This window comes from Anopheles aquasalis, chromosome Y, assembly GCF_943734665.1.
Source record: "Anopheles aquasalis chromosome Y, idAnoAquaMG_Q_19, whole genome shotgun sequence".
Taxonomy (NCBI): domain Eukaryota; kingdom Metazoa; phylum Arthropoda; class Insecta; order Diptera; family Culicidae; genus Anopheles; species Anopheles aquasalis.
Genome location: NC_064879.1, coordinates 2,530,830 through 2,557,466, shown reverse-complemented (window position 1 = coordinate 2,557,466; position 26,637 = coordinate 2,530,830). Strand labels below are relative to the sequence as shown.

The 26,637-nt window shown below is 49.0% G+C and overlaps 2 protein-coding genes across 11 annotated transcripts in view; one reads left to right on the top strand and one right to left on the bottom strand.

The window, feature by feature from the left end:
- The window catches only part of LOC126579771 (cytochrome P450 4d8-like), a 431,039-nt gene that overhangs the window by 60,110 nt on the left and 344,292 nt on the right, over positions 1–26,637 (bottom strand). The gene's annotated exons all lie outside the window — the stretch shown is intronic.
- The window catches only part of LOC126579755 (disintegrin and metalloproteinase domain-containing protein 23), a 192,616-nt gene that overhangs the window by 129,290 nt on the left and 36,689 nt on the right, over positions 1–26,637 (top strand). For all 10 annotated transcript variants that reach the window (XM_050243317.1, XM_050243321.1, XM_050243314.1 and 7 more), the window contains 2 exons: positions 2,766–2,835; positions 14,254–14,400. In XM_050243317.1, the coding sequence (XP_050099274.1) occupies positions 2,766–2,835; positions 14,254–14,400 (217 nt within the window). The remainder of the gene's footprint in view (positions 1–2,765; positions 2,836–14,253; positions 14,401–26,637) is intronic.

The following is a 26,637-nucleotide window of genomic DNA, read 5'->3' as shown; positions in this document are numbered from 1 at the left end:
CCCGAGTCCGCCCGAGAGTAATCGAAAATGGTTTATGCAAACACCCACCACCCCACCAACCAACAGCAGCGGGGCCTCCCTGTGGAATAGTTTCGCTTTTGCTGAAGCGAAGGACTCGCTCGCGTTGTCGTCGTCGTCGTCGTCGTCGTCGTCGTCGCTGGCCTGATTGAAACTTTCCGCAAAACCACAACTCCGGAGCGATCGAAACATACCCCCCAAGGACTCCAGCTACCCCTTAAACCACGCCAGGGGTTGTAGATGTACACCCCGCTGGCACCTTGGTTACTTGCCAAGCAACCCAAGTGGAAGAGAGAGAGAGAAAAAAATTCGAATTGTCGGATTCGCGTGCAAACGAAGAAGTATGTCAGCAGGAGCAGCAGGGACCGCGTGAGGGGGTTGTGCAAGGGATGGAGGGTTGCAAAACGAGCTAGGAATTAGTCAGCAAGCTAAAGACGGACGGGGTGGGCCGGCAACACTGGATGAGGATTGGCACTGGAAAGTATTTCAATTTCGGAATTCTTCTACCTTCTGGATCCCCTGGAACCACAGGCTACGCGGTGCAGCTCGACTGACTCACTGACTGACTGGCTGGCTGCGTCACAAATTCCGCAACTAACATACCGAAGCAGAAATCAGGACAGAGAGCACCTCAGACAGAGAGAGAGAGAGAGAGAGAGAGAGAGAGAGAGAGAGAGAGTGTTGCGGTTGTGGTGTTCGACGAGCTACAAAACGGTGTCATCGTGGGCCACCTGGTCCCGCAACAGGTCTTGCACGCGCCCGGTACTCGCGGTAGGACGAGGATCATTCGATTAACAAACCAGTGTGGCCAGGCGTCCGGTGCGTTGTAGCGTCCATGGATCCTGGCAAACCAAAGCGACGCGAAGCGAAGAGATGCAGTACCGGAGCGATAGGGACAGATTTGTTTTCTGCTCCACCCTCACCCGCACACATACTAGCGTTTGTTACGCAAAAAGTTGGCCAGGAAATAAATGGCTGCCAGTGAGGTAGCAGATCACGAGCAGCACCACGGCCACAGAGGAGAAGTGTTCTGGTAACAACACAATACTTACACCTATATCGGATAGCATACTTTCAGCGGTTTGTAACAGAAATTGAAATGGCTAAATAAGCCATTTAAACTAGCCAGAAACTTAAAAATATCTTCAGGGGGTTAGAGAGGGATGGAAAAGGGGACTTCGGTATTTTCGGGACAAAAAAAGGCCCGTTTTTAACGATTTTTTGTGACGTAACCACTCAACTGTATTTTTTCAAGTAAATGACATATTCATCTACAACTTTTGAAGAATATTTGATATTGTTTTGAGCAACATTCATTGGAAAATTAATCCATGCCATCAAATTTAGGCAGTCGTGTCTTCGAAAAGATACTTTTTCTGGTGCCCATCGTTGCTGCGTGACGGATCATCAGAAAAATACAAATCAATATTCGTTAGAAAGATTAAAATATATCTAGGTAGCCTCGTCAAGTTTTTGATGATATTCCAATTTTTCGATTTTTGGCAGATTACTGAAGTTGAAAAACTGATGCTGTTTGCGATTCTGCCATAAAAAACGAACTTTACAGATTTGTTTTAAAAAAAGTAAAAACAATTTTAATAAAATCTTGACAGGACTACCTCGCACAGAGTGTACAGATTATGTGTTAAAAAAATCAAATCAATCGGTCCAGTAGTTTTTACGGTACGATGGGCACCGACTTTGAAAACGCGTTGGTTTTAGGGAAACGCTCTTCCAAGTAGCGAGCTGCATGGAGCCTTGTATGAGACGCGGATTTTAAAAAATCTGTATCTTTGCCAGTTTTTCCTCGATTGATCCAAAACTTTTACACAATACTCTTGAAAGGATCAGCTTTCAGGGAAAAATGTTAAAAACATGTGTCACAAGTAAAAATTAAACCTGTCTCGAAACCTGTCCGCCACTGGCGCCAAGGCTGTGAAAGTGTGGTGTTACAGATGGAACACCCGCGCGCGCGCGTGTATCCCGGCACGGGTCGAGATGCACAAAAATTGATTAGCATCCCCCTTCCCTTCTTCTCTAGCACCAGCAACAACACGGTGCACAGTGCAGTCAGTCAGCGACAGCACGGATGGATTGGAATGGACAGATTCAATTAAATCGTCGCCGAAGCGCAATTTAACGACCCTCACCCCCCCCCCCCCCACCCTTCCCACCCGGTGCATCCTGACCACCAACTCCCGTTACACACAAACGCGCACCGTGAACCGTGATGGCAGCGGCAAAATATTTATCCTTGCCACGTTCTGTAAAAGCATTTTGCATCCCTCAAAAAAGCCAATCCTCCCCTACGCAGAACGATGGAGGACCTGCGGGGGGATGGGAGGGGGATGAGAAGAGTGAGATCACGTCCGGTGATCCGGTGGACACTTCCCACCCAACCCCAAAAAAAAGTGCAACCAAGCGAAAGCGATCCCCAGTGACGGGGGTGAACTGTCGAGTGATGGTGCAAAATGGAAAACGAACCAAGTTTTGCGCGGGACAGGGAGGAAAAAGGCTGGATCGAATTATCAATTATTATGCGGGAAGCGCATCGGACCACCGTTGCACCCGTTGGTCCCGTTCGTTCGATGATTAGATCAGAGGTCAGTCGAATTCGGCCCCTAGAAGGGATGGGGATGATTGCTGGATTCGCTGTGATTTTCACGATGTTTTGGGCACTCTATCCCTCTCTCTCTCTCTCTCTCACTCACTCTCTCTCTCTCTTTTTCTGATTCACTCGTTTGCAGACAATTACTAGCTCCTAACATTGTACAGAAGCACTACCTCCCGAGCGGGTTCGCTCAGGATTCACATCGAGTAAGTATTATCAATCCCCTTCTTACCTTGTACCACACTTTCACTTGCTAGGCATCTATGTGTGTGAAGAGCAGCCACAATCCAGCTGCACCACCATCAAAGCTTCACAGGCGGCAGCAGCAGCAGCAGAACATGAAAAAGACATAAACGACATCTCGTCACTCTCCGTCCGTCGCTGCAACGGCGCGCCATCATTCGTTATGAATCGATCGAAGGCTATAAAAGAGGAAACTCGCTCCGAACTCCCGTACCCCAGCGACAGTGCAGCGGTGCGGTGAAATCAATGACTCCAATGAGTTGTTAAATGAGCTAATTAGCTGCCCCCCCCCCCCCCTCACCCTGTCCTTGCTACGCCTGGTTTTGCGAGCAGATCAGAGGACACTTCTGCTCTCTGGTGGATAGATCGAACCCCCCCCCCCCCCCCGCCCCCTCCTCTTCATCTTCTCCCAACCAGCAGGGTGTGTTTTGTCTTTTGCTTTTTCTGATGGAACACGACAACGACACGACACTCCATCCTCGCGCTTTTTTTTTTTTATGCATTTCCGATTGCACGCGAACAGCAAAGTCGAGCACCACCAGACGACGAACGAAACAGAACGGTGGGAAAAGGCAGCAGAAAGAAAAGAAAAAACCGAACGAACCCAGCAAATGGCGGAAAGTTTCCCGAGCGTAAACGGAACGAGTTTTACTGCTCGTCGCGTTCTGCGTTTCCATTCGTGCGGTATTCGACACGGTCCATTGATTTTTGGTGCCATCAGCATCCCCATCATCGCGATCATCATCATCATCATCGCCATCATCCGCCATTCTAGTAATGTGGTGTGATTTAAAGGGGAGTCACATGCTGTAAAGCGCTAGCAATTATCGCGAGCGCGAACGCGATTTCCATGCGCTGTTCAAACCCCTTTCTCTCTCTCTCTCTCGGTGGTTAGATAGGAGCCGGGTCATACCCAGGGTGTTAAGTTACACTGTGCCACCCCGGGTGCGAAGGAGGGGATGCAACCCCATCCCCCACAACCAACCAAACACCGTTCTTCCTGGTGCGAAACGCGAATAACAATGCCCATCCCCGTCTTGTGTGCATCTTTGGTGTCCTTGGTTTGGTGTTTGTGCTAATGCATCTCCTGTTCTTCGCCCCACCCCCCACCCCCCTCTCCGCCAGCCACGTAATGAAAATTGTCAGACCAAAGCCAGCCATCAGCAACATGAGACCCCGGGGAACGTGTAGTGTTTCCCATTGGGCGATGCAATTAACTCAACGCTCTCTACCCTGCACACGGAGTGAGGGAGGAAGGGAGAGCGAGAGAGAGAGAGAGAGAGAGAGAGAAATAATGCTGCAAACAGGATGCAAATGATGGAACATTCGCTTGCTGTGATCTATCCATCTCTCTCTCTCTCTCTCTCTCTCTCTCTCTCTCTCTCTCTCTCTTGCTACCCTGCCATTACCTCACCTCGTACGCATTTCTTCTCCTCCTCCAACACCCCTCCACCACCTCCACCATCATGGCCTCCTTCCGCTACCGGGAAACGAGATGCCATTGTAAATTTGAAGCTTTTAATTGAATTTCTTTATTCTATCGAAATTGAAAATTTTATGAAAAGTTCACACCATCACCCCCTCTCCACCTGCCTCGCTCACGCTTTACAATCCTCGCTGCTGCTGCTGCTGCTCCCTCCTTCCTCGCGACCCCTCGATCCAATCCAGATCCAGCGTTCGTGCGTTCGTTCGTTCGTTCGTTCGGGCGGGCTTTTGGTCTGCGATTGTACGGGTACGGTACGGTGCGCACACCGGAGAGCAGCCAAGCCGGAAGGGGGCGGCTAAGGGCGGCGTGATTGGCGCGATAATGGTTTTTCGGTGCCCATTTGAACCGAATTCGGCTCCCGGGAGCGCAGAGCGTGCGAGTGAGTGTGGGAATGAAAAAGGACTTCCTTCGTTCTTCCTGCAAAACAGCAAGGGAAAACAAAGCATCGAGCGCGCCATCCGCCAGCACTGGTCGGATCGGTGAGGATTTCTCGACGGGAAACAATCGCCGCAGCGGCCATAGTTTAACGGACAAATAAAAAAGGCGGTTCAAAATCATTATCTACATCTCTGAACAAAAGTGCATAATTTCGGAGGCTGAATATTTCAATTATTTGGGGGGGCAGGAGCTGTATTTGATATGTAATAACTTCTTGCCTTTTCCGTTTAGCAGTTTGATCGGTTATTTAGCTTCTTACCAGGTGTATGCATATGAAACCGATCTTTTTTTTGAAGAATAAAACCTTTAGTGTGGGAAAACGGACAATCATTTATTCTCCAAAGTGATGGCAGACGTTAGCTACACATTTCAACTATATCTTAAGCAGTTTTTGGATGCCTAACCTAAAAAACCGCCAGTCTGTACGATTTTTTCAAATTTTCGAACAAAAGAAAGCGCTGCTCGGCCATTACCTGTCCCAGCGATGCAAATGAATGTTCATTTGGTAGAGTCAAGTCTGGTGAGTAAGCAGCAAGAGGTAATTGTTACCAATTGTGGCTTTTACCGTGTCCTTGGCCGTTATTCCGCGCGGTGGCGGTGCATTTTCATCGAGAAAAATCGGTCAATTTTGTGGTTTTGGATATTTCGGTTGACTTTTGACACAACTCTTGGTCGAAATAGATTAATTGTTGCTTTTAGTGATCATTAATAACCCTTTTTGATCAATAAGTCACGCAATTAACATTTTTGATGCTTGGTGGTTCTCTCATTTATATCCCTCCTTTTAAATTTTAAAACCGCACTTTGCACTGCGTTTCAGCAAGAGCATACCTACCGTAACTTTCAATAAAAATTTGATGCGATTCAGCCGCCGATGTTTTTAGATGGAGGCAACAAACGAATGAAATTGGCGAATGGCAGTTTTTGAGAACGGAACTTGCCATTTTAATCGTAATGAAGATATTTGTTATAGTGTCAAATTAGAAAAAGGCGCAGCGATTATGTTTAATGCCTAATGAGCAAAATAAAACACTTAGAATGACTTTACAGCTCCATTTGGCGTAGATATAGCTTTAGAATGAAAACAACGGTTTCATATGCATACACCTGGTAAATGTCAATTAAACACCCTTTAGAAACTACGGCCCCTGGGAAGCAAAACAATTGTAAAGCTCCCAGGGGCTGAGAATGAGGGTAGCGGGGCCGTATTTGGCGAATAAAGATACGGGCTCGCCCCGACTGAACGAGAAAAAAAAGAAAAAACCCTTTAGAAACATATTCAATTTGTTGGAAGGTAGATTTCCGTGACACCGCTTCGATTTCCTGCCAAAAACAAATAAAGAAACTCAATCGCCACCCGGTACAGTCTGGATGTTGCCTAGGGCCCCGCCTAGGGCGCCTGCTCCTGTCAAGCTTTGTGGAAACATCCGTTGTGGCCATTACTGTCACGTGCAGTGAGCCAGTAGGCCGCGGGCAGCGAACGAGCAGCCAACGAGGACACAAACTCCCACACATGCAAACACACATACACCCGTATATACAGACATAAGGAGTTGCGTGACGGGTGCGATTTCTTTCGATGGCAGCGATGGCAATTCTTTATCCATTTTTGCCGAGTCGACTCGAGTGTCCCCTGTTCTCCTCTTTTTTCTTCTTCTTCTTCTTCTTCTCCTTCTTCTTCTTCTTCTTCTTCTTCTTCTTCTTCATTCTTCTTCTTCTTCATTCTTCTTCTTCTGTTTTATTTCAATACCACACTACCGGAAACTTTTCCATTTCCACCATTTTTTTTTTCCACCCACCCCTCAACCAACGTGCGCTCGAGGTTCATTCTCTGGCGTTCTCTGCGCGATTGCAACACCGCAAAACTCCTGGGAGCCAGCAGCGAAGCATGCATTCAATCTGATTAAGGCAAAGGCCAGTTGCATGCCCGCTCGCTACCCCCGGGAGGGGGGAACGAACGTCAGAAACTTTGCATAGCCAACCCCCGTTTGGCTCTTGGCTCTTGGCTTCACGTTCGTTTCGAGGGCGGCGAGTGCGGAGTCTCCTACCTGACGCGACGCCTTCCACGCCTCGGCTTTCCACTCTTTTTAACAAGCTGGCGCGTCCAAAATGCGCCCAGGGAGGTTGTTGGCCGGATGTCGCCAATTTCTATTCCCACCACCTCCGTTCCCCAAAAGCCCGGAGTCACCGGAACGGAACCAAGCCCTTCACTTGGCTTCCGCTAGAATCGGTTGCTGCTGCTGCTCCGTCGCTCGACTTCCACAAAGTCAAACACAGCAGGAGGGGGAGGCACAGGGAGTTAGGGATGGTGGTCCTACACCCGGCCCCGAGAGCCCCAGTACTTCCGGGCAAAAGGCTGCAAATAATGTGCCGCTTCGTTCTTCGTTTCGTTTACCTCCTTTTCTTCCCCCGCTGTTGATGCTGCAGCGTTGTAGTCAAACAAGCTGACGTCTTACGGTATCTGGTGTGCGACCGGTCTGGCCTTCCGGTCAGGTGTTTACAAGGTCCCGTTGTGGACCGCTACGCCGGATTGGGCACTTTCCCGTTTTTTCTTTTTTTTTTTTGGGGAGGGAGGGGGGCGTGGCCGTCTGCCCCTCCAAACGTCCCGATCAATCTGGGGGTTGGTTGGACCCCAGATCCCCTTCCCTATGGACCACCGGGCAAAGATCCTGGTACTGGTTCTGGGGTCCTGAGCTTCACAACAACACGGCCAACCCTTCACGGTCCCTAAACTCCTCTCCCCCGCACAGCACAGCACAGCACAGAGCAGAGTGTCAACTGTCAGCAATCCTCCCCCAACCCCTGGATGGCGCACAAACCCCCTTCCCGGTGAACCACTTTGAGCAATCGTGGAGAACGAACGTTGCAGCGTTGCAACAGCCGCTGGCAGCCGCTTTGATGTTCGGATGACGACGACGACGACGACGCCCGAGAGGGTTATCAAAAGGGTACCAACCCTTCCATCCCCCATAGAAGCCATCCCCGCCGGGATGGGGGTTGGGGGTGCACGCAGCCTGCTACCGAATCGACCTTTTGACCACGATTCACTCTCGAGAGTGCGAGGGGCGGCGAGAATGGCGAGCAATACTCGGAAGAGGATACCCACCCTCACCCCCCCCTCTCCTGTATGGTGGCGAACTTTCCTGGAACTGTGCTGCAACCGGCTGCAACCGACTCCTGCTGTAATCGGAGTGCCGGCGAGCCACTGAACCGTGCTTCCAACTTCCAAGCTCCTGCACACACGCGCACACAAACGTTGATCCTGGTACCGGGCATTCCGGGCATTCCGGGCGGGCGGGCGGGCGGGCGGTCGAGGAGCGATGAAATGCGATTTACCTCATCTTGCCTGGGTTCGGACAGAGCATATCGGCTTCGAAAGCGGCTGGCTGGGTCCTTTTGCTTCGGTAGATTATGTAAATACACCCCCTACTCATCCCTCCCTCGCCCCCCTTGCAGCACCAACTACCATTTAATCTCATCGCATACAATTTATTGGCTTATTTATGCACAACAGCAGCCCCTCAGCATCTCGAATGCAAAGTGCACACATTCCCCTCATGGCCGGCGCTCGTCTCGAAGTTCGATGAAAATAATTCAATATGGAGCAGGACCGGGACCAGCAGTAGTACCTGCTCTGCTCTCCCTGCACGACTCGAGTGCAAGAGAGAGCCAAAAGTTGGAGAGTTCGCGAGAAGGGTGCACATTCGGCTTCGGTTGTAGCAACAACGGTTCTGGCGAACAACAAACGAGCAGAAACAAGAAGGCGAAAAGTCACCCTGAAAAAGAATCGCTCGCTGTTGATGAAGCAGCACAGAAAACCTAACAACTTCCAAAAACTCACACCTGCCCCTCCCCCCTACCCCCCTAAACCCCCAAATGCAGCTGGCATTTAAACCGTTTCCATAATTAAACTCCTGGCGCTGCTGCTGCTGCTCTGTGAGACTGCGGCGGCTTCTTTCCGAAACAATAATGGCAGATAATATCGCTGTCGTTCATCGTTGCTTGCTGGCTCTCTCTTTCTCTCTCTCTCTCTCTCTCTCTCTCTCTCTCTCTCTCTCTCTCGATCTCTCTTGCTCCATTTTCCGCAACAACCGAGACAATGGCGTCGTGCAGCAGCAGCAGCGCAAGCATTAGCACGAAAAGCCCAGCTATGCCCAGCTCCCAGGGGAGCCGTTTTCGGGTATGAAAGTGAGGGATGAGGGTGCACCCCACACCCACCACGCCCAAGAAAACCCGGCGTGGCGGCGGGTCTCGGCAGAAAGCGAAGAAACATGTTAATTAAATTTGAATGTGCTATGAATTGGAAATTATGCTCGCTACCTGTCGGCTCTTCGCCCGTAAAACACCAACCCCCCCCCCCCCTCAGGCAAATCGAGACGATGAGACGAACCATCTGGGCTTAATTTGCGCCCCCCCCACCCCCCGTTTTGCATATGGTATGGTCGGTCGTCGGAAATGAAGACATCGTGGCACGCCATCGTGTTGTGTTGTTTGTGGCCGCGCTCGATCACGCACGCACGCACGCACGCACGCACGGACACCAGCGTACGTCAGCGGCTGTCAGTCAGGGCACGCAGCACGGCACTGCTTTTCGCTGCTTACGACGCACGCTTCGAACCGGGACAGGGTGCTCATTTGGTTTATTTTTTTTTTCTTTCTTTTGTTTTTTTTCCACCCCTTCACACGCTTTCAACCCCTTTGTTCCCGAACGGAGGGTTCGATAGCCGACAGGACTTACTTGGTGGTGAGGGATCTTGAATCTTGAAAGCAGAAGAGGAAACCCTCCAGCGGGGACGCTGGGAACACAAAAACGAAGAGGGTTGGTTGCGGTTTGTTGTAGCGGCGGTGGCGCCACGCAAGTACCAGGATGCGGGAGTGCGATGCGCAACCCCGCAACACCTACCCTCCTCCCACCACCCCCCCCCCCCCCTCACCCCTTTAGCCAGGCGGACAAAGAGATCCGGAGCATAAAACATTGGAAATGAAAAGAATGAATACTCGTTCACTAGCGCCCCCCCCCCCCCCGCGCGCCAAGAAAAGTGGGCCTCGCGGTCCATACAACCTCGCGTGGCTAGGTGTATATGCTGTGGAGAGGATCCTCCCCGGATACAAAAGAACGGACGTGAAGGCCGCGTAAAAAGCGCGAGAAGGGCCGCATCGTATGAATGCGCACCACACTCGCCTCGCACAGAGCACGCTGTTGTTGTTGTTGTTGTGCTGCTGCTGCTGCCGCTACTCTGTGCCGTCGGTAGATGTCGAGTACTTGTCAGACGGCAGGGCTAGGGTGCGCACACACACACTCTCGTGATCCTGCTTCCTTCCTCGGGTGCCGTCACCGGGAGGAAGGTTCGCTTTTCTCTAAAAACCCATAGCGTGCGAACGAAGCGCTAGGAGAATGTAACGAGAATCCTTGCGAGCACGGCACCTTTAAAGGGACAAGCGGCCCAGCGGCCGGATACCAGCGGAGTGATAATGAGGTCAAGAGGACGGCTCACGGTTCGGCACCCGGGACTCCCTGCATCCCCTCTGGCTCTCGTTCCGTATTGCAGTTACAAGTCGTCTCTCTCTTTCTCTCTCTCTCTCTCTCTCTCTCTCTCTCTCTCTTTCTCTCTCTCTCTCTCTCTCTTTCTCGTGCTCCCTCACGTCGTGTATCGCGGATGTACGAGTAAAGTAGAACTGCTTTCATCCCTCATCCCTTGCCATACACTCCCTTTCTCAGCTCAGCTTTGTCAGTCCATTGTTTCATCCCGACCGGTCCTGTGACGTGTGACGGTAGCACGCCATACACACGATCACGCACGTGACTGTCAGACAGACAGACAGAGAGCCAGACAAAGCCAGAGAGGACTGGACACAGCAGCTGTACGGGGTGCACCGTAAAAAAAAATTAGAAAATCCATTATCGAAGTTTCAAGCTATTTTTGTAAATTTTCTGCGGTTTTAAAATATCTAAATTGGCTCTATATTTCATTGTTTATCAAAAACAAACAAAATAAGGGCATTTGTTGGCTTGCGTTCTCAATTAATTTCTCCAAGCGGCTACGAATTCGAGAACACCCTTCGGTAACATTAGGTGTCCAACTTAGAAGGCCAGGGTTTGGTGAGAAACGATTTCAGCTAGCCAGCCGTTTGGTGTGACGATTCACAAGTCTTAGGCCGAACAAATGCCCATATTGATTAGCCCAACCAATTTAATTTAGGACCGCTTGGAGGGCGTAAATCTTTCGACCAAAAATTCATGCTCCTCCTTCAACCATGCTTGAGTCCGTTTAGACGTATGGCAGGGGCCTCCATCTTGCTGAAACTCAACATTCTCTGGAGTGTCGAAGTTTGCTTTAATCCATGATAAAACTTTGAAAAAAAAAATGATATCCACATCAAAATTCATTTTAATATGGGATTTTATGGAACCTGGAGGTATTTTCAAACCATTAGAGATAACTGCTCCAAACATCGTTATTCCAGTGGAGATTTCGAAAGATGGACTTGAATTTTATGTTCTCTGAAACATCCTTAGGCTTTAGGAGCGATATGAGCCTATTCGTGCAGGAATTCGTTGCTAGATCAATCGTGAAAAGATTCTCATTAGAGAACACGGCAAACGGTTTCTTCGTCGTCAAAACTGTCAAGAAATGCATCGATCGCTCATATCAAAGATGTTTTACTACTTTAACTATTTAATTACGCTTCACCCTAGCCCTAGAGGTTGCTTTTAGGCCATATTTGGCCAACTGATGCATGGAACATCTTGAGATATTTGTCTCTTTTGCAAGCTTTCATATGGATCGCACTGGATTTCGCTAACTTTTGCACTCATCTTATCTTATTTTCAGTGCGCTCAGTGCGTTGGTGGATGTAATTGTTATTAGAAAAAGGGCCACGGGGAACGCCAACGGACCAGCCCAATCATTTCCAAGCAAGCGAGACATTTGTAATTGTCTGGGAGGACACTCCCGGAATCCCACAGCAGTACAGCGGTTCATACGAACGGACGTCGGTGTCCATTGCTCCATTGCCCACGTGGGTGGCCGCTTCTGGTTAATTTCCCCGTAGGGCGTGAAGCTGCTGCTGCTGCTGCTGCTGTCATGCATTACGCTGTAGGCATTTCGCAGACCGGCCACCAGGCCATCTGCTTCGATTCCATACCATTATCGCTATAGTGACACAGAGCCATCGCCATCTTGACACGAGACTTCGGAGTGGAAATTCGAGGTGGTCTCGCGATGTTTCTTGAAGGAATTCAACTCAAATTGTTGATGCTTCTTCTTCTTGTTCTTCTTCTTCTTCCTTGGGGGGGTGGGGATGCATGATCCTTCTCATACATATTTATGTAGCGGAAAAAGTTGTCCGCACGCGTGCATCATGCTCTGCTAGTTGCGAAACGAATGGACGGCATCAATTACGGTCCAGTGGAAAGTTAAAAACAATTCTCCCGTCGCTGCGAGCTCGCGCACGCACCACTCGTGGCCATCATTTGGCTTCCCTAACCCCCACACCACGCCCTATACAATGTCGCCCAGACACCCAAACTGTTGGAACGCCTCGGGACGAAGGTATCCTTACCCAAAATCAATCGTATCCCTGAATAAGAGAGTGAGAGAGAGAGAACAGTGAGAGAAGGACTGCAAGGCCGACGAAACTTCACCTTCATCTTCTGATTGTGCTTCTACCACTACTCCTCCTCCTGCTGCTCCTCCTCCTCCTCCTGCTCCTCCTACTCCACATTGCTCTTGGGAGCTGGTCATAAATGGTTTTTGGAACTTCCGGCGCCCAGATTGCGGTACCAGAAACTGCTGCTGCTGCTGCTGCTGCTCGACTCCGACCGCATCAACGGAAGTCACGGGGCACTGGGGCACGGGAAGGGGGGCCAATTGCGGACTTAACCTTACTTTAGCCAACTTTCCCCCAAAAAACCCCGCAACCGCCCTTCCTCGTATCCTACCGTTGGTAGTGATAACTTTTCAGCGTCCTTCCTTCACGTCAAACCATCCTCCAGGACGTCCAGTGGCCTTAAGCTCCTTATCAGGGAAGTTTGACCATCGGCCACACTGTTGTGTCTTTGCTTGTTGTATTGTTGTAAACGGTCCCGCATACCCGAAAACGAAAACTTGGTGTTTTCTCTCTGGTTCTCTGTCTCTCTGTTAAGATTTCCGTTACAAAAACATACTCAATATCTACATTTTTACCAAAAAGGCACAGTTTGAGGGGTTTCTAATAGAAATTTAAGGTTAATTCGAACAAAAAAATGCTCATTTTAGACGATTTCTTGTGAAGCAACCTTTGCATTTTATGTTTTTAAGTAAATATCACAATAAACAACTACTTTTGAAGTGTTTGTTGATTTTCCTATAGTTCTATTTTCGGCAGTTTCTTTTTATGTTGATCAATGATCAAACCGGGTTCGTCGCTTAGACGGCCAAATCTTTTGAACCGTATCAAAAATGGTACGATTTTGACGACTTGTTTGTAGAAAACTATTTACTTATCCATGTTTTTTGCAAATGCCACAGTAAACTACAACTTTTCAACTGTATTTGATCGTATTATAGGGACGATTTATTGAAAACTTCTCCCGTGGCACCAAATTTAGGAGTGCATGTCGACAAAAACTACTCTCTGTTCGGTACGGTAAAAACCGTAGCTGCGTGATGGGTCAACGCAACTACGTAAATCGATAGATTCTTTAGATAGATTATAAGTTTCTCCAGGTAGCCCCGCCGAGTTTTTGTTGAATTTCCTATTTTTCGATTTTTGGTAGATTTTTTAAATTGAAAAAGTGATGCTTTTTGTCATTTTGCCTTAAAACGTGATTTATTAAGATTTGTTTAATTAAAAAGTATCAACATGTTTTATGAAATCTCAACGGGAAGACCTGGCCAAGAGTGTACAGATTATGTGTTCAAAATTTCAAATCAATCTGTCCTCTATTTTTTATGCTACGATGGAGACACCGACTTTCAAAACGTTGGTTCTGCAGAAAACTCGCTTCAAAGTAGCGAGCAGTGCATAAAGCACGACTTTTAAAAAATCTACATCTTTGTCAGTTTTTTTTCGATGGTTCCAAAAATTTACACAACGTTCTTTGTCCTGCATCAGCATTTATGGAAAATGAAAAAATTAACTAATGTCACGTCAAAAATTAAATACCTTAGCCACCCTTTAAATGACTAAATGACCGATTAAATGTGCCAGAAACTATGAAGTATCTTGAATGGCTGTAAAGGGAAGGCAAACGAGTTATTATGTACCAACTACTTCCCGATTAAAAAAATATTGAAGCCCTGAAATTGAATTGCATTTATTTTAGAGCATATTGGATTTCCAAAAAGATAAAGCCCCAGCCTGCAGCCGGGCGCTGGATTGTGGCCTTCGATGCACACGCACACCAACGAGTTCTTGAAAGCATTATTATTAAGTATTAATTCCTTTTTTCCATTTCTCTTCTTGCTCTACGCAGGAAATAGAACACTGCTACTACCACGGTACGGTAAAGGACTACCCGGGAGCTAGTGCAGCCTTCCACACCTGCAACGGTGTCAGCGGTGTGATACACGTCGGTAACGAAACGTTTGTTATTCATCCATTTTACGGAGGCGATTTATCGGTACGTAGTTGCTGTTTCCGGTTTTCACCGTTCCCGTTCCCGTTCCCGTTCCCGGCATTCATCATCCCAGTCACCCAACCACCCCTACCAAGTGTGTCAATATTCCCAAAGTTTGAGGACTCTGGAGCTGTTTTCAAGCTGCTGCTGCTGCTGCTGCTGCTGCCAAGGGTACCAAATACTTTTTAAACTTCTCCTCCTCCACGTTGCTTACCGGGATCCCGGAACAAATTGGATTACACCAACTTATTTTGGTCCAAAAGTTGGAGTAGAGACACCCGTCTCTCTCTCTCTCTCTCTCCATCTCTCTCCTGTAGGTTGCGATGACGCCGGGAACAGAAGCAGCAGCAGCAGCAGCAGCTCAACGATCAACCAGCCCCGGGGGTGGGTGTCCGGTCAAGTGAAGAAAATGTTCATTGATTTAATAAAGCGGCACATCAATTAAGGGTGCTCCCTCCAGCCGTTCAACCCACAAAACTCACCTCACATCGTCCCCAAATCCGGCGGTTTGAGCGAACGCGCGGCGCTCATCGAGATCGATCGATCTCGACATCTTTATCCTTTCACTCCCCACGTTGCCACCATGATGATGATGATGATGATGATATGATGCACGAGAGGACGATGGTTTTGCATGTCCGGTTGTCGTCGACCAAAGCCCCTGGCGACCACGGACGACGACGACGACGACGATAACGTCCGATTCGATTATCGTTAATGACAAATTATGTCATATCCTTGCTTTCACCACAACCCCCACCCCTATCTCTTCATCCCCAACTACCCGACCCCCGCCTCCCCGTCCCTTTTCATGCCGCACCACCATTGCAATGCCTGGAATGCCTGGAACGGGCCCCGGGCCACCGCAAGATGGCTCCGCGCTCCTCTCGTGGTTAAGGTTGGTGGTTTCCAGCCGGCAGCCGGATCCGGATCCGGATCCGGATGGACGGGATCACATCAAATGGATCAAAATATTATTAGGCTCATCATCATCATCACCATCGTCGTGTGATTTTACTAGACAGAGAGAGAGAGAGAGAGAGAGAGAGAGAGAGAGAGAGAGAGAGAGAGAGAGAGAGAGAGAGAGAGAGAGAGAGAGAGAGAGCAGGCAATGTGATCATCTGGTGGTTGGTGAAAACTGAAAAATGTCGTTAAAATGTGTGCCTCAATCTCAACCCCTCTTTTGGAGGGTGCCAGACCCAATGTGGCTGAGGGATGATCCGTTCATCCGGGCCAGGCCAGGGCCCAGAACCAGGGGGCGAACCCTCGCACCCCCCCAGGTAACAGGCAACTGGCAACTGAACTCGGGACGGCGCGTAACGGAATCCAATCCAATTAAAATGCAAACCCACCCCTCGCCCGCCCCCGCCGTTGACAGAGCGACTTTCATTTTGGACACGCATTCACCCCGCCCTTTGCCTCCCGTGAGCCGTATGGTGAGGACGCTGGTTGTTGTTCAGCGTGCGACACCGGTGACAAAAGGGGGAAGAGGGAGAAAAAAAAGGAAAAAAATAGAAATGCCACATATCCATCCCATGGCAGGGGGTGCTGGCACGGGACCGGCAGGGCTGGAGGCTGAAATATTTAACAACAACAATACGCCTCGAGTGCCCATCCACCACCACCACCACCACCACCCGCTGAACAGCAAAATGGAAATGCGAGGATCTCTTCGTTCGCTCTTCGTTCGAAGTTGCTTCTGTGGCCCCCAAAATTTCCATTTGCGAACGCGCAACATACACCGTACATGTGTGTCTCTATCACGGTCCGTATAGCCGGGACATTCCGGTCAGCGCATTGTTGCCCGGGGGTGCGGGGCGGGGGAGGTGGCTATGCTAGGGGTTGCCACCGGTGTTTCCGGTGGCCGAATCGAATCCGAATTTTGATTTGAGCAGCCTACCCCCTGCACCCCGCCGAAAGGCTTACCCAAAACCCCATCCCCCCCCCCCCCTCCATCCCCATCCCCATCGCTTGCTCGCTGGATGAATAAATAACAAAAAAAAAACGCAAAATAAAAAAAAGGAACGCAAACACACAACCGAAGAAAAAGAAGGCGAGGATGGAAAATCCTGGGGATACGAGCGCGAGCGTGCCCGCTCGCGGCGCAAAACAAAAACAGAACCCCGTGGCCAGGGGTGGCCAGCATTCTTCCGGCACCCTCCTCCCCACCCGTGCTTTTTTTTTCTGCTCTCCATTGGTGGAAGGCAAATGGAAAATTCCACCCCGAGTACCCCATCCCCTACCTGAGGGGAGGAGGGGGGGGGGATTGCGACGAGTGGAGTGTTTCGGGAAAATTATATTTATCGATAGATTTGATTGATCAACGTGAAGCACACAGGACACGGACATGGGGGGGGGGGGGGGGGGGGTGGGATGAAATTGTTGGCAATCCGGAAGGGGTGGAAGAAAAACGGAAAAGCAAAGAAAGGAAAGGTAAAATCCACCAGAAAGACCAGAGGACAGAGAGAGGCAGGGCAGGGTTTGGGGGAGGGATGGCCGGTGGTGGGAGTGTGTGGGTATGGAAAACCGATTTTTCCAACAGCCGAAGCGCTCGAGCCAATCGAACGGAAAGGCGTTCGATGAAGGATGAAGGAACCACCAGCCAGCCACAAGACAGACCCGTACCATTCACACACGCGCACACACCGAAAGGACATCGAGTTCACATTTTCACCACCCTCCCACTCTCTCTCTCTCTCTCCCTCTCCCTTGATAAAACAACTTACAGCAAATTGCTTCTCGTTGTATCTGCTGCCGTTGTGCCTGCCTTGCTTGCCTTCTGATCCTTCCCCCGAAACATCCCCCAACCCCCCCCCCCCCCCCCCCCCCAACCCCTCTTCTCGGTCATGCACGTGTGCGTCGGAGTGGAGGGAAAATAAAAGAAAACATTCTCGCAATCATCGTGCCATGATTTGCAATCATGGCATCGTCCTCTACCGGCCCGGGGCTTTGCCATTTCCGTTGGCCATCCCTCCACCCTCCCTCCACCCTGGTGGCACTGCGCTGTCGTGTCCGTGGCGACCGTCGACTGGCGGCCATCCGGATTCGGATTTGAATTTCGTTCCGTCTTCGCTCCCTTATCTCCACCACGGCCCACGGTGATCAGAGGGGGTGAAAAGGGGGCACTATGCGATGCTCCCTCGATCGGCGACGGCAAACGATGGAGCTTTTGCAATTCGATGTTGTTGTTGAACGATGGTCCATAGTCGGAGACTAGAGTAGAAATCTCGTTCGATCCCGTTCCTTGAGAACCCCCACCCCTATGTGTGGTCACCAGTTTTTTTTTTGTGATGCTCTTCGCTTCAAACTCCGGTCTTGGCAGCAACCAGCCATTCCAGTTGCGGCGGTTCTTCTCCCATAAAAACAAAAAAACAAAAGACCCAAGATAAAAAAAAATCCCTCTGAGCCACAGAGATCCTTCTTATCATGAGCGTGATGGACTCCACACCAGGGAAGGTAAAATGTATTTATGCTACCTTTTAATTTTCAGCTACAGCCCGAACCCCTTGGACCGCCTTGTTTTGTGCTACTGCTCGAGAGAGAGAGAGAGCGAGCGGTCGCTGCTGCGCAAATTGAATCAATCGAGCATAACTAATTTAGGGCTGAGCCTCGACCGGGGCCAAGGTGCGCAAGTTGGGTTTTGATCCCAAAAACCATCCTAAACCCCCCGCTCAAACTCTCACCTTTTGTGGCACGAGAGTTTTGCTAATGGTATTTACGGTCGCAGCGCAGGTCGACCTTTTGCGGGATTCATTTTCCGGGCTTTCGGGGTTCTAGTGCATCTTTCTCGCACCCCACCCTTCCCCGCTTAAAAAATTGGGTGACGAATTACCATTCTTGTTTGTTCACCTTTTTCTGCACCATCACCCAGCAGCAGCAGCAGCAGCGGCAGGATGTTGATTAGCATATTTCTGGCCTGGCGCGTCTTCTTTGTGACCCGTGAACCGCTTCCAAGTCCGCGAGTCTCAGCCTCAGGATCAGGAGAGTGGCGGAAGAGGATCTTCTTCCGTGTGAGATAGAGCGCCACCCGAATTATGGTGTTTAAAGTGATGTTTCAAGCGCATAATGAATCAAGACAAGATTAAACCTGCGGTCTGTATGCCCTGTTCTGACACAGAGAGAGGGAGAGAGAGAGAACGAGAGGCTTTAAGAGGTGGCATCGGTATTTAATTTTTTTTGTGACACATATTTTTATCATTTTTCCCTGAAAACTGATCCTTTCTAGAGTATTGTGTAAACGTTTTGGATCAATCGAGGAAAAACTGATCAAGTTACAAGTTTTTAAAAATCCGCGTTTCATACAAGGCTACAAGGCTGCAGCTCGCTTCTTTGACAAGCGTTTCCACAGAGCCAACGCGATTTCAAAGTCGGTGCCCATCTGTACCGAACTACTGGGCCGATCGATTTGACATTTTTAACACATAATCTGTACACTTTTTGCCAGGTAGCCCCGTCGCGATTGCATGAAAATTGTTGGTACTTTTTTGTCAACAATTATGTAAAGCTCGTTTTTTTAGCAGAATCGCAAAAAGCATCACTTTTTGAACTTCAAAAATCTGCCAAAATTGGAAAAATAGGAAAATGAACAAAAACTCTCCGGTGCTACCTAGATAAACTTATAATCTTTCAAATGAATATCGATTTATATTATTTTGAAGACCCATCACGGAGCTACGATGGGCACCGTAAAAAGTATGTTTTTGCAAACGCACCATCAGAAATTTGATGGCATGGATTAATTTTTCAATGAATGTTGCTCAAACCAATACCAAATATTCTTCAAAAGATGTAGATTAATATGCCATTTACTTCAAACAATAAAGTTGAATGGTTACGTCACAAAAAATCGTCAAAACCGGGCCTTTTTTTGGCCCAAAAATACCGAAGGCCCTGCCCCTTAATTAAAATTTCGAAGCATCAACTACACTGTTTTTGACGAATTGCAACGATCACTGAACGACAGTCCTGACGGTACTGGTTCCCAAAACGGTAGTTCCCGGTCCCGAGCTCATTCTCGCACTCGAGTGCACTAATCGTTTTTGTTGCTGCTGCTGTTGCTGTTGGTGGTAGTAGTGTGTTGATAGCAAGCCCCCGGTAAGAAGCTGGATGGTAACATTGCAGCAGCCCCAGGTCAGGACCAGAATCCAGGACCACCTCTTACAACGCACACACACCAACATTTGCCTGCACACCACTCGATTATATGTCAAACCGCTAGAGCTGTGACACACCGGCACACGTACCATGGGACCATGGAGTGTGTCGCCCTCTCCATCCTCCTCCCTGCCAGGCACTCCTCAAAAACCGGGGAATCGTAACCATGTTTTATGGAAAATCAAACCCAGGATGCGGCGTTGCGTTGGTCGCGCGCAGCCAGATTGATGTGGCGGTGGTATTTGGAGTGGAGTGGTGGCAAAAAGGATTTCCCACATTTTCCAAACCCATCACCCCCTCCTCTGCGCAACAAACCGACGAGGGATGCGTGTATGTGTTGGGTTCACAGGGGGGTCCTGGGGAAAGCGCGTGCTGGAGCAGGAAAAGTGATAGCGGAAGGTGGCAAGAGAGAGAGAGAGAGAGAGAGACGAGAGGGCTCAGACCGTCAGCCAGTGTGCGATGGTGCGAAAAATTCTAATTTCATTTTAAATTAAGATAAAATTAGATCCCACGAACCCGAACACCCACACACATAGACATGGCACACATGGTTTGTGTTCATGTTCTAGAAGGGGACGCAGGTAGCGTAGCAACCGTCACCGTAGAGCTCGTGGACTCGTGGCTGCTGCTGTTGCTACGTAGAATGGGAAAAGCTTGCTGGATGCCTGCTTTGTGCATGTATGTGTTGGTGTTCCAAAGGTTCAAATGACAAACGGCACTCTCACACGTGCAGAAATTCACCAGGAACGGTACCGGGACCCACAATTCGTAATGGCGTCGGTAATGGAACAAGGTCTCAAGGTTTTTGTGAAGGTGGGGGTGCAGGATGAAGCGGAGGGAGATTAATTTTTCCACCACAATGCACACCCACGGAACAGGCTGTTTGTTGAGCATTGCTCATGCTGCGAACGAAGGAGATGGAGAAAGTTTTTGGGGTTTTTTATTTTGGTTAACTTTTTTACAAACAAAAAAAAAACACACACCACACACAGAAAATTGGCTCTGGCTGTGGGAAAGTGATGGTGTGCTAGTTCATTCAAGCCTCCCGTGACACGCAGCAATGAGTTCCTGCTGATGAGCTGAACGCCGCCGTGCTGTGGCCACATCAAAGGGCTGATGATCGGGTTCTGCCGAATTAACAGAACAGAACGCATATTTATGCTGCTGCAGGGTGGTATGGGGTAGTGAATAGAATACCGGAAAGCATAAAACCTCGACCACACCTCAAAACAATACCGACCACTGATTGAGCGACCGCGTAAACGCATTTGCTTTTATCTCCCGATGGAATTCTAATTAAGACATCATTCACACTCCTCCCCCCCCGGGGGCCCAGCAGGAAATCACTTCCACTAACGAAGATCGGTGGGGGTGGGAAGGTGGAAAGCCTCGTAAGTAAGCGCGAACACCAAAATATGGTAGTACCGACAAGAAAGGGTATCGGGGTAGCAAAAGGGGTTTGCCCTTGCTTTGCTGGCGTACTCATTACCGGAAGCACTTACTTCCGGTGTCGGTTCCGGTGCCGGAGAGATGATCTCGCGCGGGCAGCCACAACCGCAAACTGCTGTGCGCTCGTGCAAGCAGCAGCAGTACGTGACGCAGATAATCGGTCGTTTGTGCGGCGCACAAACGCCAATCTGCCACCGTGCGCCATCATCCCCCAGTCATCCCCAAGTCATCATTATCATCCGGTGTAATGGCATCTTGGATTTTGCGTGAAATTTGCTACGGGAGCTAGAATGTTGATTAGATTTAATTAAAAGTAAAACATCGCCCGTTGGTATTGTGCTCCGGTGCATGCATATAAGCCTTCTACACACTGGCGGAGGGTGGCAGATTTCGTACGCTTCGCAGCGAATCTGTGGAAGGCTTTTAGATGTGGCGTACATTATGCTACAGCTCCCAGCTTGGAACACCTTAAATTTGGCCGCATAAAACAGGGCACAGTTCAGGCCAGAAATAAGCTAAACACATAGTAAAGTGTGTCATTTTGTAGGTATTTTATCTAGCTATCCACAAAAAAAATTGCGATTAAACTATTGGGTAACGTTGCGTATTAATTTACGCACTTTTGGTTTTATGCGACTCATCATTTTCTGCACACTAGTGGAAGAACTCTCATTTAGGACATTTTTCCCACCATTTTTGTACATTACAGCTTGTTTTTTGTAATCATTTTACACTGTTTCATCAGTTTTTGTTCCATAATAGCCCCAAAATAATGGACAAAACTGTATGCTGTTTGATGGATTGAAGGTTTTTTGGAAATGGAATCAATGCTGTTGTTTCGATGACTAACTTATGATCACTGTGCTGTAATGGCAGCTTGCCAAGTCGGGCCAAAACTTAACGGGACTTTTATGAGACTTACAAAAATGTAGAATTGATCTTTTTCATGCATTCTTCGTTGTACAAAATGGCCGTTCATGGACCTTCCCGTCATGAACACTCTTGTTTTCAAACCACAACTGCAGTTGTCGCTTGCCAAATGATTTTGTCTGCGTAAATGAGCTAAAACCCTACTTTCATATTCCCTATACGATTGCTAAAGTTGAATTTGTCTCCCGGTTTTTTGCCAATATGCAAATTTACGTGGGTTTTTTCTCCAGTAAAATTTAGTTTTCGTAGTAAGTGTGCAGATTTTTTTTTCACTGTTCCTGTCGATTTTGGCAAATTTTATATCACTAAAAGAGAAGACTTAGACCTTCAAAAAGACATCAACAGAGTAGCAAAGCGACCACTAGGGGCACTGCAGTGAGTAGAAGAGTGCGGCCAAATTTAAGGTGTTCCAAGCTTTACTCAGCCGCCATTGGCGCCAGCGTGCAACTGAAACGAAACTCTCGTACTCGACTCTTGGGTGGTTACTCCGCTGTCCTCGCTAAGATTAGGTGAATGTTTTTTTTTTTCTTTTCTTATCCCACCAAACAAGAAACACAATAAGGGACATCCAACCCCAACCTGCCGGACGCAGCGCACCGGCAATGCTCGAGCGGTTGTTTCATTTGCGTTGCCAGATAACAGCAGGCTGCGCAACGTTTCTGATTAGCATGAAGGGCCCCCCCCCCCCCCGCCTTCTCGAGTGGTGCCCGCAAACGATCGCGAGTGAGAGCAGGGGAACATTATTATTATTACCCCTACCCGCCGACCTCCCTCCCCCATTCTTCCTTATCGCGAGCCGCAAATCTACGAACAGACGTGATGTAATTCATGAGTTGGATTCGGCTAGGGGCGCACGTGGCCGAGAGTCGAATGACGGAGCATGAATATTCAATGGTTACACCCAAATGTTGCCGAGCTATGCAATGGTGGTGATGGTGGTGGTGGTGGTGGTGGTGGTGGTGGTGGTGGGCTACAAGATTGTTACACTGTCGCGGTCACTGTTGTTGTTGTTGTTGTTGTTGTTGCACCTTTGTCCCTGTTCTGTTCCATCCGTCCAGCCCGCCGTCGCCATCATTCGGATTCCGGACCTTCCGGACCCCCTCCGGCAAGGGTGCAAGGGGGATGGGAAATGATGAAATGAGGAGCAGAAACCTTTCAATCGCCATCGGCTAATTATTATGCGCGTTCACGGTCCGTTCGCTCCGCACCCCTTGGCCGCATTCTATAACAACCCCCCTCCCACTGGGGGTACCACCCGCGAGTCGTCTAAAATGGAATGCAAAATCGGAGAATCGGAGCAGGCTTAACGGGCGGAATCGATTAATGTCCCAATCGATGTCGCAAGCTTGCCGGGGGAAATCGAGGAAAAGGGTGGCATGATGCGGGTTGGTATCGATGAGTTAATCTTTTTCCCCTTACCCCTTGGAGCTGGCCGTACGGCCCGGGGGAAAAGCCGCAAGATGGGCCACTGAATGCTAATGATAAAGTGACGTAAATCGAGGCCCCAATTATTGAGGGTGGCCATTGCCACCTCGCCCCCTTTCCGCTTCCCTTTTCTTACTGCTTCCCCCTCAACCCTGGTCCCGCTCTGCTGCTTGTACAAAAAAAAAAGAATAAAAAAAAAACAAACCACAAAAACCGGGAACCGGAAAAGAAAACGGAAACAAAAAGGCAAAATATGGCCACGGAAGGGCGCAGGGCTGTAATTCAGGGGCGGACGGGACGGGTTTCCCGGGAGTGAGGAAATATATTCCAATTCTCCCTCCCCTCGCCCTCCCGTGCCCCGCCGTGGGCCCCAGTTTTTCGTCTCCATGATCCTGGTGCTGCTGCTGCTTTCTCGAGAAATGTCCCCAGCACCACGTGCAGTACATTTATGAGCGATTTTGCGCTGAATCGCGCTCTTTCTCTCTCTCTCTCTCTCTCTCTCTCTCTCTCTCTTTCTCTCTCTCTCTTTCTCTCTCTATTTCTCGCGCTCTCTCTCCCTTTCTCTCTTTATTTACGCCCAGGAAATTTTCAGGACACGGCCTCTGCCTCATTCCGGTTCCGACCGATTATTGGCCCAGCACTTACCCGTGGGGAGGGGTGGGGGGGGGGGGGGTTCACAAGGCCTCTTTAGAAAGGCTTAAGACCTTTTAGAGAACCCATAGCTCTCTACACAAGGCCCTTTTCCGGTGGAGGAACGGGCAAAAGAGAGAATAGTGTCGATGACAGAGGCTCTGGGGTGTGCGCGCGCGCACACACAACCGCAACCCTCGCTCTGGCCAAGTAATCTATTTCAAACTCCCCCCTCCACCGTTTCCTCCCTCACTTCAGGACAGGAGGAGAAGGGGAATGGGGATGAGTGAGAGGGATAAATTTTCTTTTGAATAATTTTTAGAAATTAAACAATCACGAGCAAGGCAACGGGCTGGGAGGCGAGTGACGTTGGCTGGAAAAGAAGGTCCATGGGAAAATGGGCAGATGCACAAGCAAACACAGCACGGTAGCACACACACATACACACATCCGCACACAAATACACGTTTTGCTCAAGCCATTTTATCAACACATTACATTATCCTTCCAAAACAACGAGCGCCTCGGCATCGTCATCACCAGAGTTTTCCACCGGAGGCCTCCCGGTGACTGTGGTTGTGGAACGCTAGCGCACCGAGCACACCAGCGTGTCCGGTCCGGTGGGTTTCATCGTCCGAAAACTCTAGAGCTCTGCTGCGCTCTTCTCCAGTGCTCCAGTGCTGCAGGTTGCTGCAGTTTTCCTTCACCCTTTCTGTGGGCAATGGCGGCCCTTCGGCCTTCGGCGGAGAGACGAAAGGAGGCGGAGGCGGAAACCTTGCAGTTCAACATGCGAGGAAGGGGGGCGGGATGAGGTGGGCCAATGTTTTCTCCGATCATTTTGGGAAGTTGGGAAGGAAAAAGTTTTGCCCCCTCCCCCCCCCCCCCCCCTCTCGCACCCCTTTTTCCACCATCCGGTGGCTCGTCTTCCTGTCTGCCATCACGAGATGCGTTACAACTTGGCCTGGTAGCACATGCCGAGCAGTAGCAGCATGGTTTCGGCTTCACTAATTAACTGCCGGCACAGGCCTTGGTCCCAGGGCCCACCACCACCACCACCACCATTTCCTCCACCGTTTTTCGGGCGGCGGTGGGATAATTTACAATTTGCTATTCATATTTGCCAGTGCTGCTGCTACTGCTGGTGTTGCTTATGCTCACAGCAACATAGCAACACACCAGAAGCTCGGTGGCTAACTCGATCGCTTTCCATCTTTCTTGTCTTCTTTTCTTTTCGCTTTTCTTCAACTTCTTGAAACTTTTCGGGTGGCGAGAACGTAGCAGCAGCCGGCCGGCTGGCTGGCTTACTTAACATAAATTTACCAGACATCATCCCCCTCCCCCCGAAAGTGCCACAGAATTTTAGCCACTCAAGGGGATCAAGGAGAGGAGGCTCCATTTCTACAGCAAAAAATGGTTCACCGTGGGTGCGCACCTCGCGCGACTTGTGCTAGTTTTTTTTTTCTCCGGTGCTGATGCGATAAGATAAGATGCTTTCTCTCTGCTGCTGCTCCTGCTGCTCATTTTGTGTCTCTCTTTTCAATCGTTTCACTCGCACAGTATGGTACATACCACTGTGTCACGAAAGTAAGATGACTGGGTACGGTATTTGGTCGTGTGAACGATTGTTTTTTATTCTCGTATTTTTTGTAGGTTACCAGTACTGTGATTGACATTCATGCCAAGTTTTACGTCAAAATAATGATTAGTATTTGAGATATTATTTTTTTTGTGAGGTACTAAAAGCGAATTCTTCGATTTTTGATATTTCGAAATTTATTGAGCAAAGTATTTGTAAAAAAATTCATTTGTGGATCGGTAAAGAATGATGCAGAAAGGCTTTAATATCAGCGCTAAGTTAAAAAAAATGTTCAGGAATATGTTGAAGACGAAGAATATCCCAGCTGACCATCAACGTCAACTGACAAGGCTCACGCCCAACAAATTAATAATTTGCTGTTGGAAAACCGTCGATTAACAACTAGAACCTTTGCTGATACTGTTGGCATACTCAAATAATTCGTTTATTACATTTTGAAAAATGTTTTGGGCCTCAAACGCGTCAGAACTCGATTGGGTACCATTGGTACCAGTGACTAGCGTTTTTCGTGACTTTTTCGTCAAAAACTCCAGTCATACCGTTCCAAAACCATCGCTTTTGCTTGATTTAGCATCGTGTGTCATCTGGCTGTTAAAAACGCTGTAAAAAAAACTCCTCCGGAGACACCGTTTTGATGCGATAGAGCCGATTCTCTATTCTAATCCGTTGGCGCATGTGCATTACATCGAGGAGGGATTACTTTTATGGGGGACGAATTTGATTTGGAGGAATAAAACAGGAACCTAAAAAAAAATCGAAATTCATTTCACTTTCGTGACATAGTAGTATTTAAAGCAATCCGAGACCGACACCGAGGTTTCCACCCGGTTCGAATGGTCATGATGTCTGGTTTAACTCCAGCTCCCAGCTCCCAGCTGACAGCATGACATCTCTCCATTTGTTTAGCTTATTTCTGGCCTGAGCTGTATCCTGTTTTATGCGGCCAAATTTAAAATATTCCAAGCTTTATCATCGCTAATGCCTCGTATCATCCATGCAATCACTGCTTATTTGCACGCGACATTTCCTTGCAACCTGGGGCGGGATGCACAGAG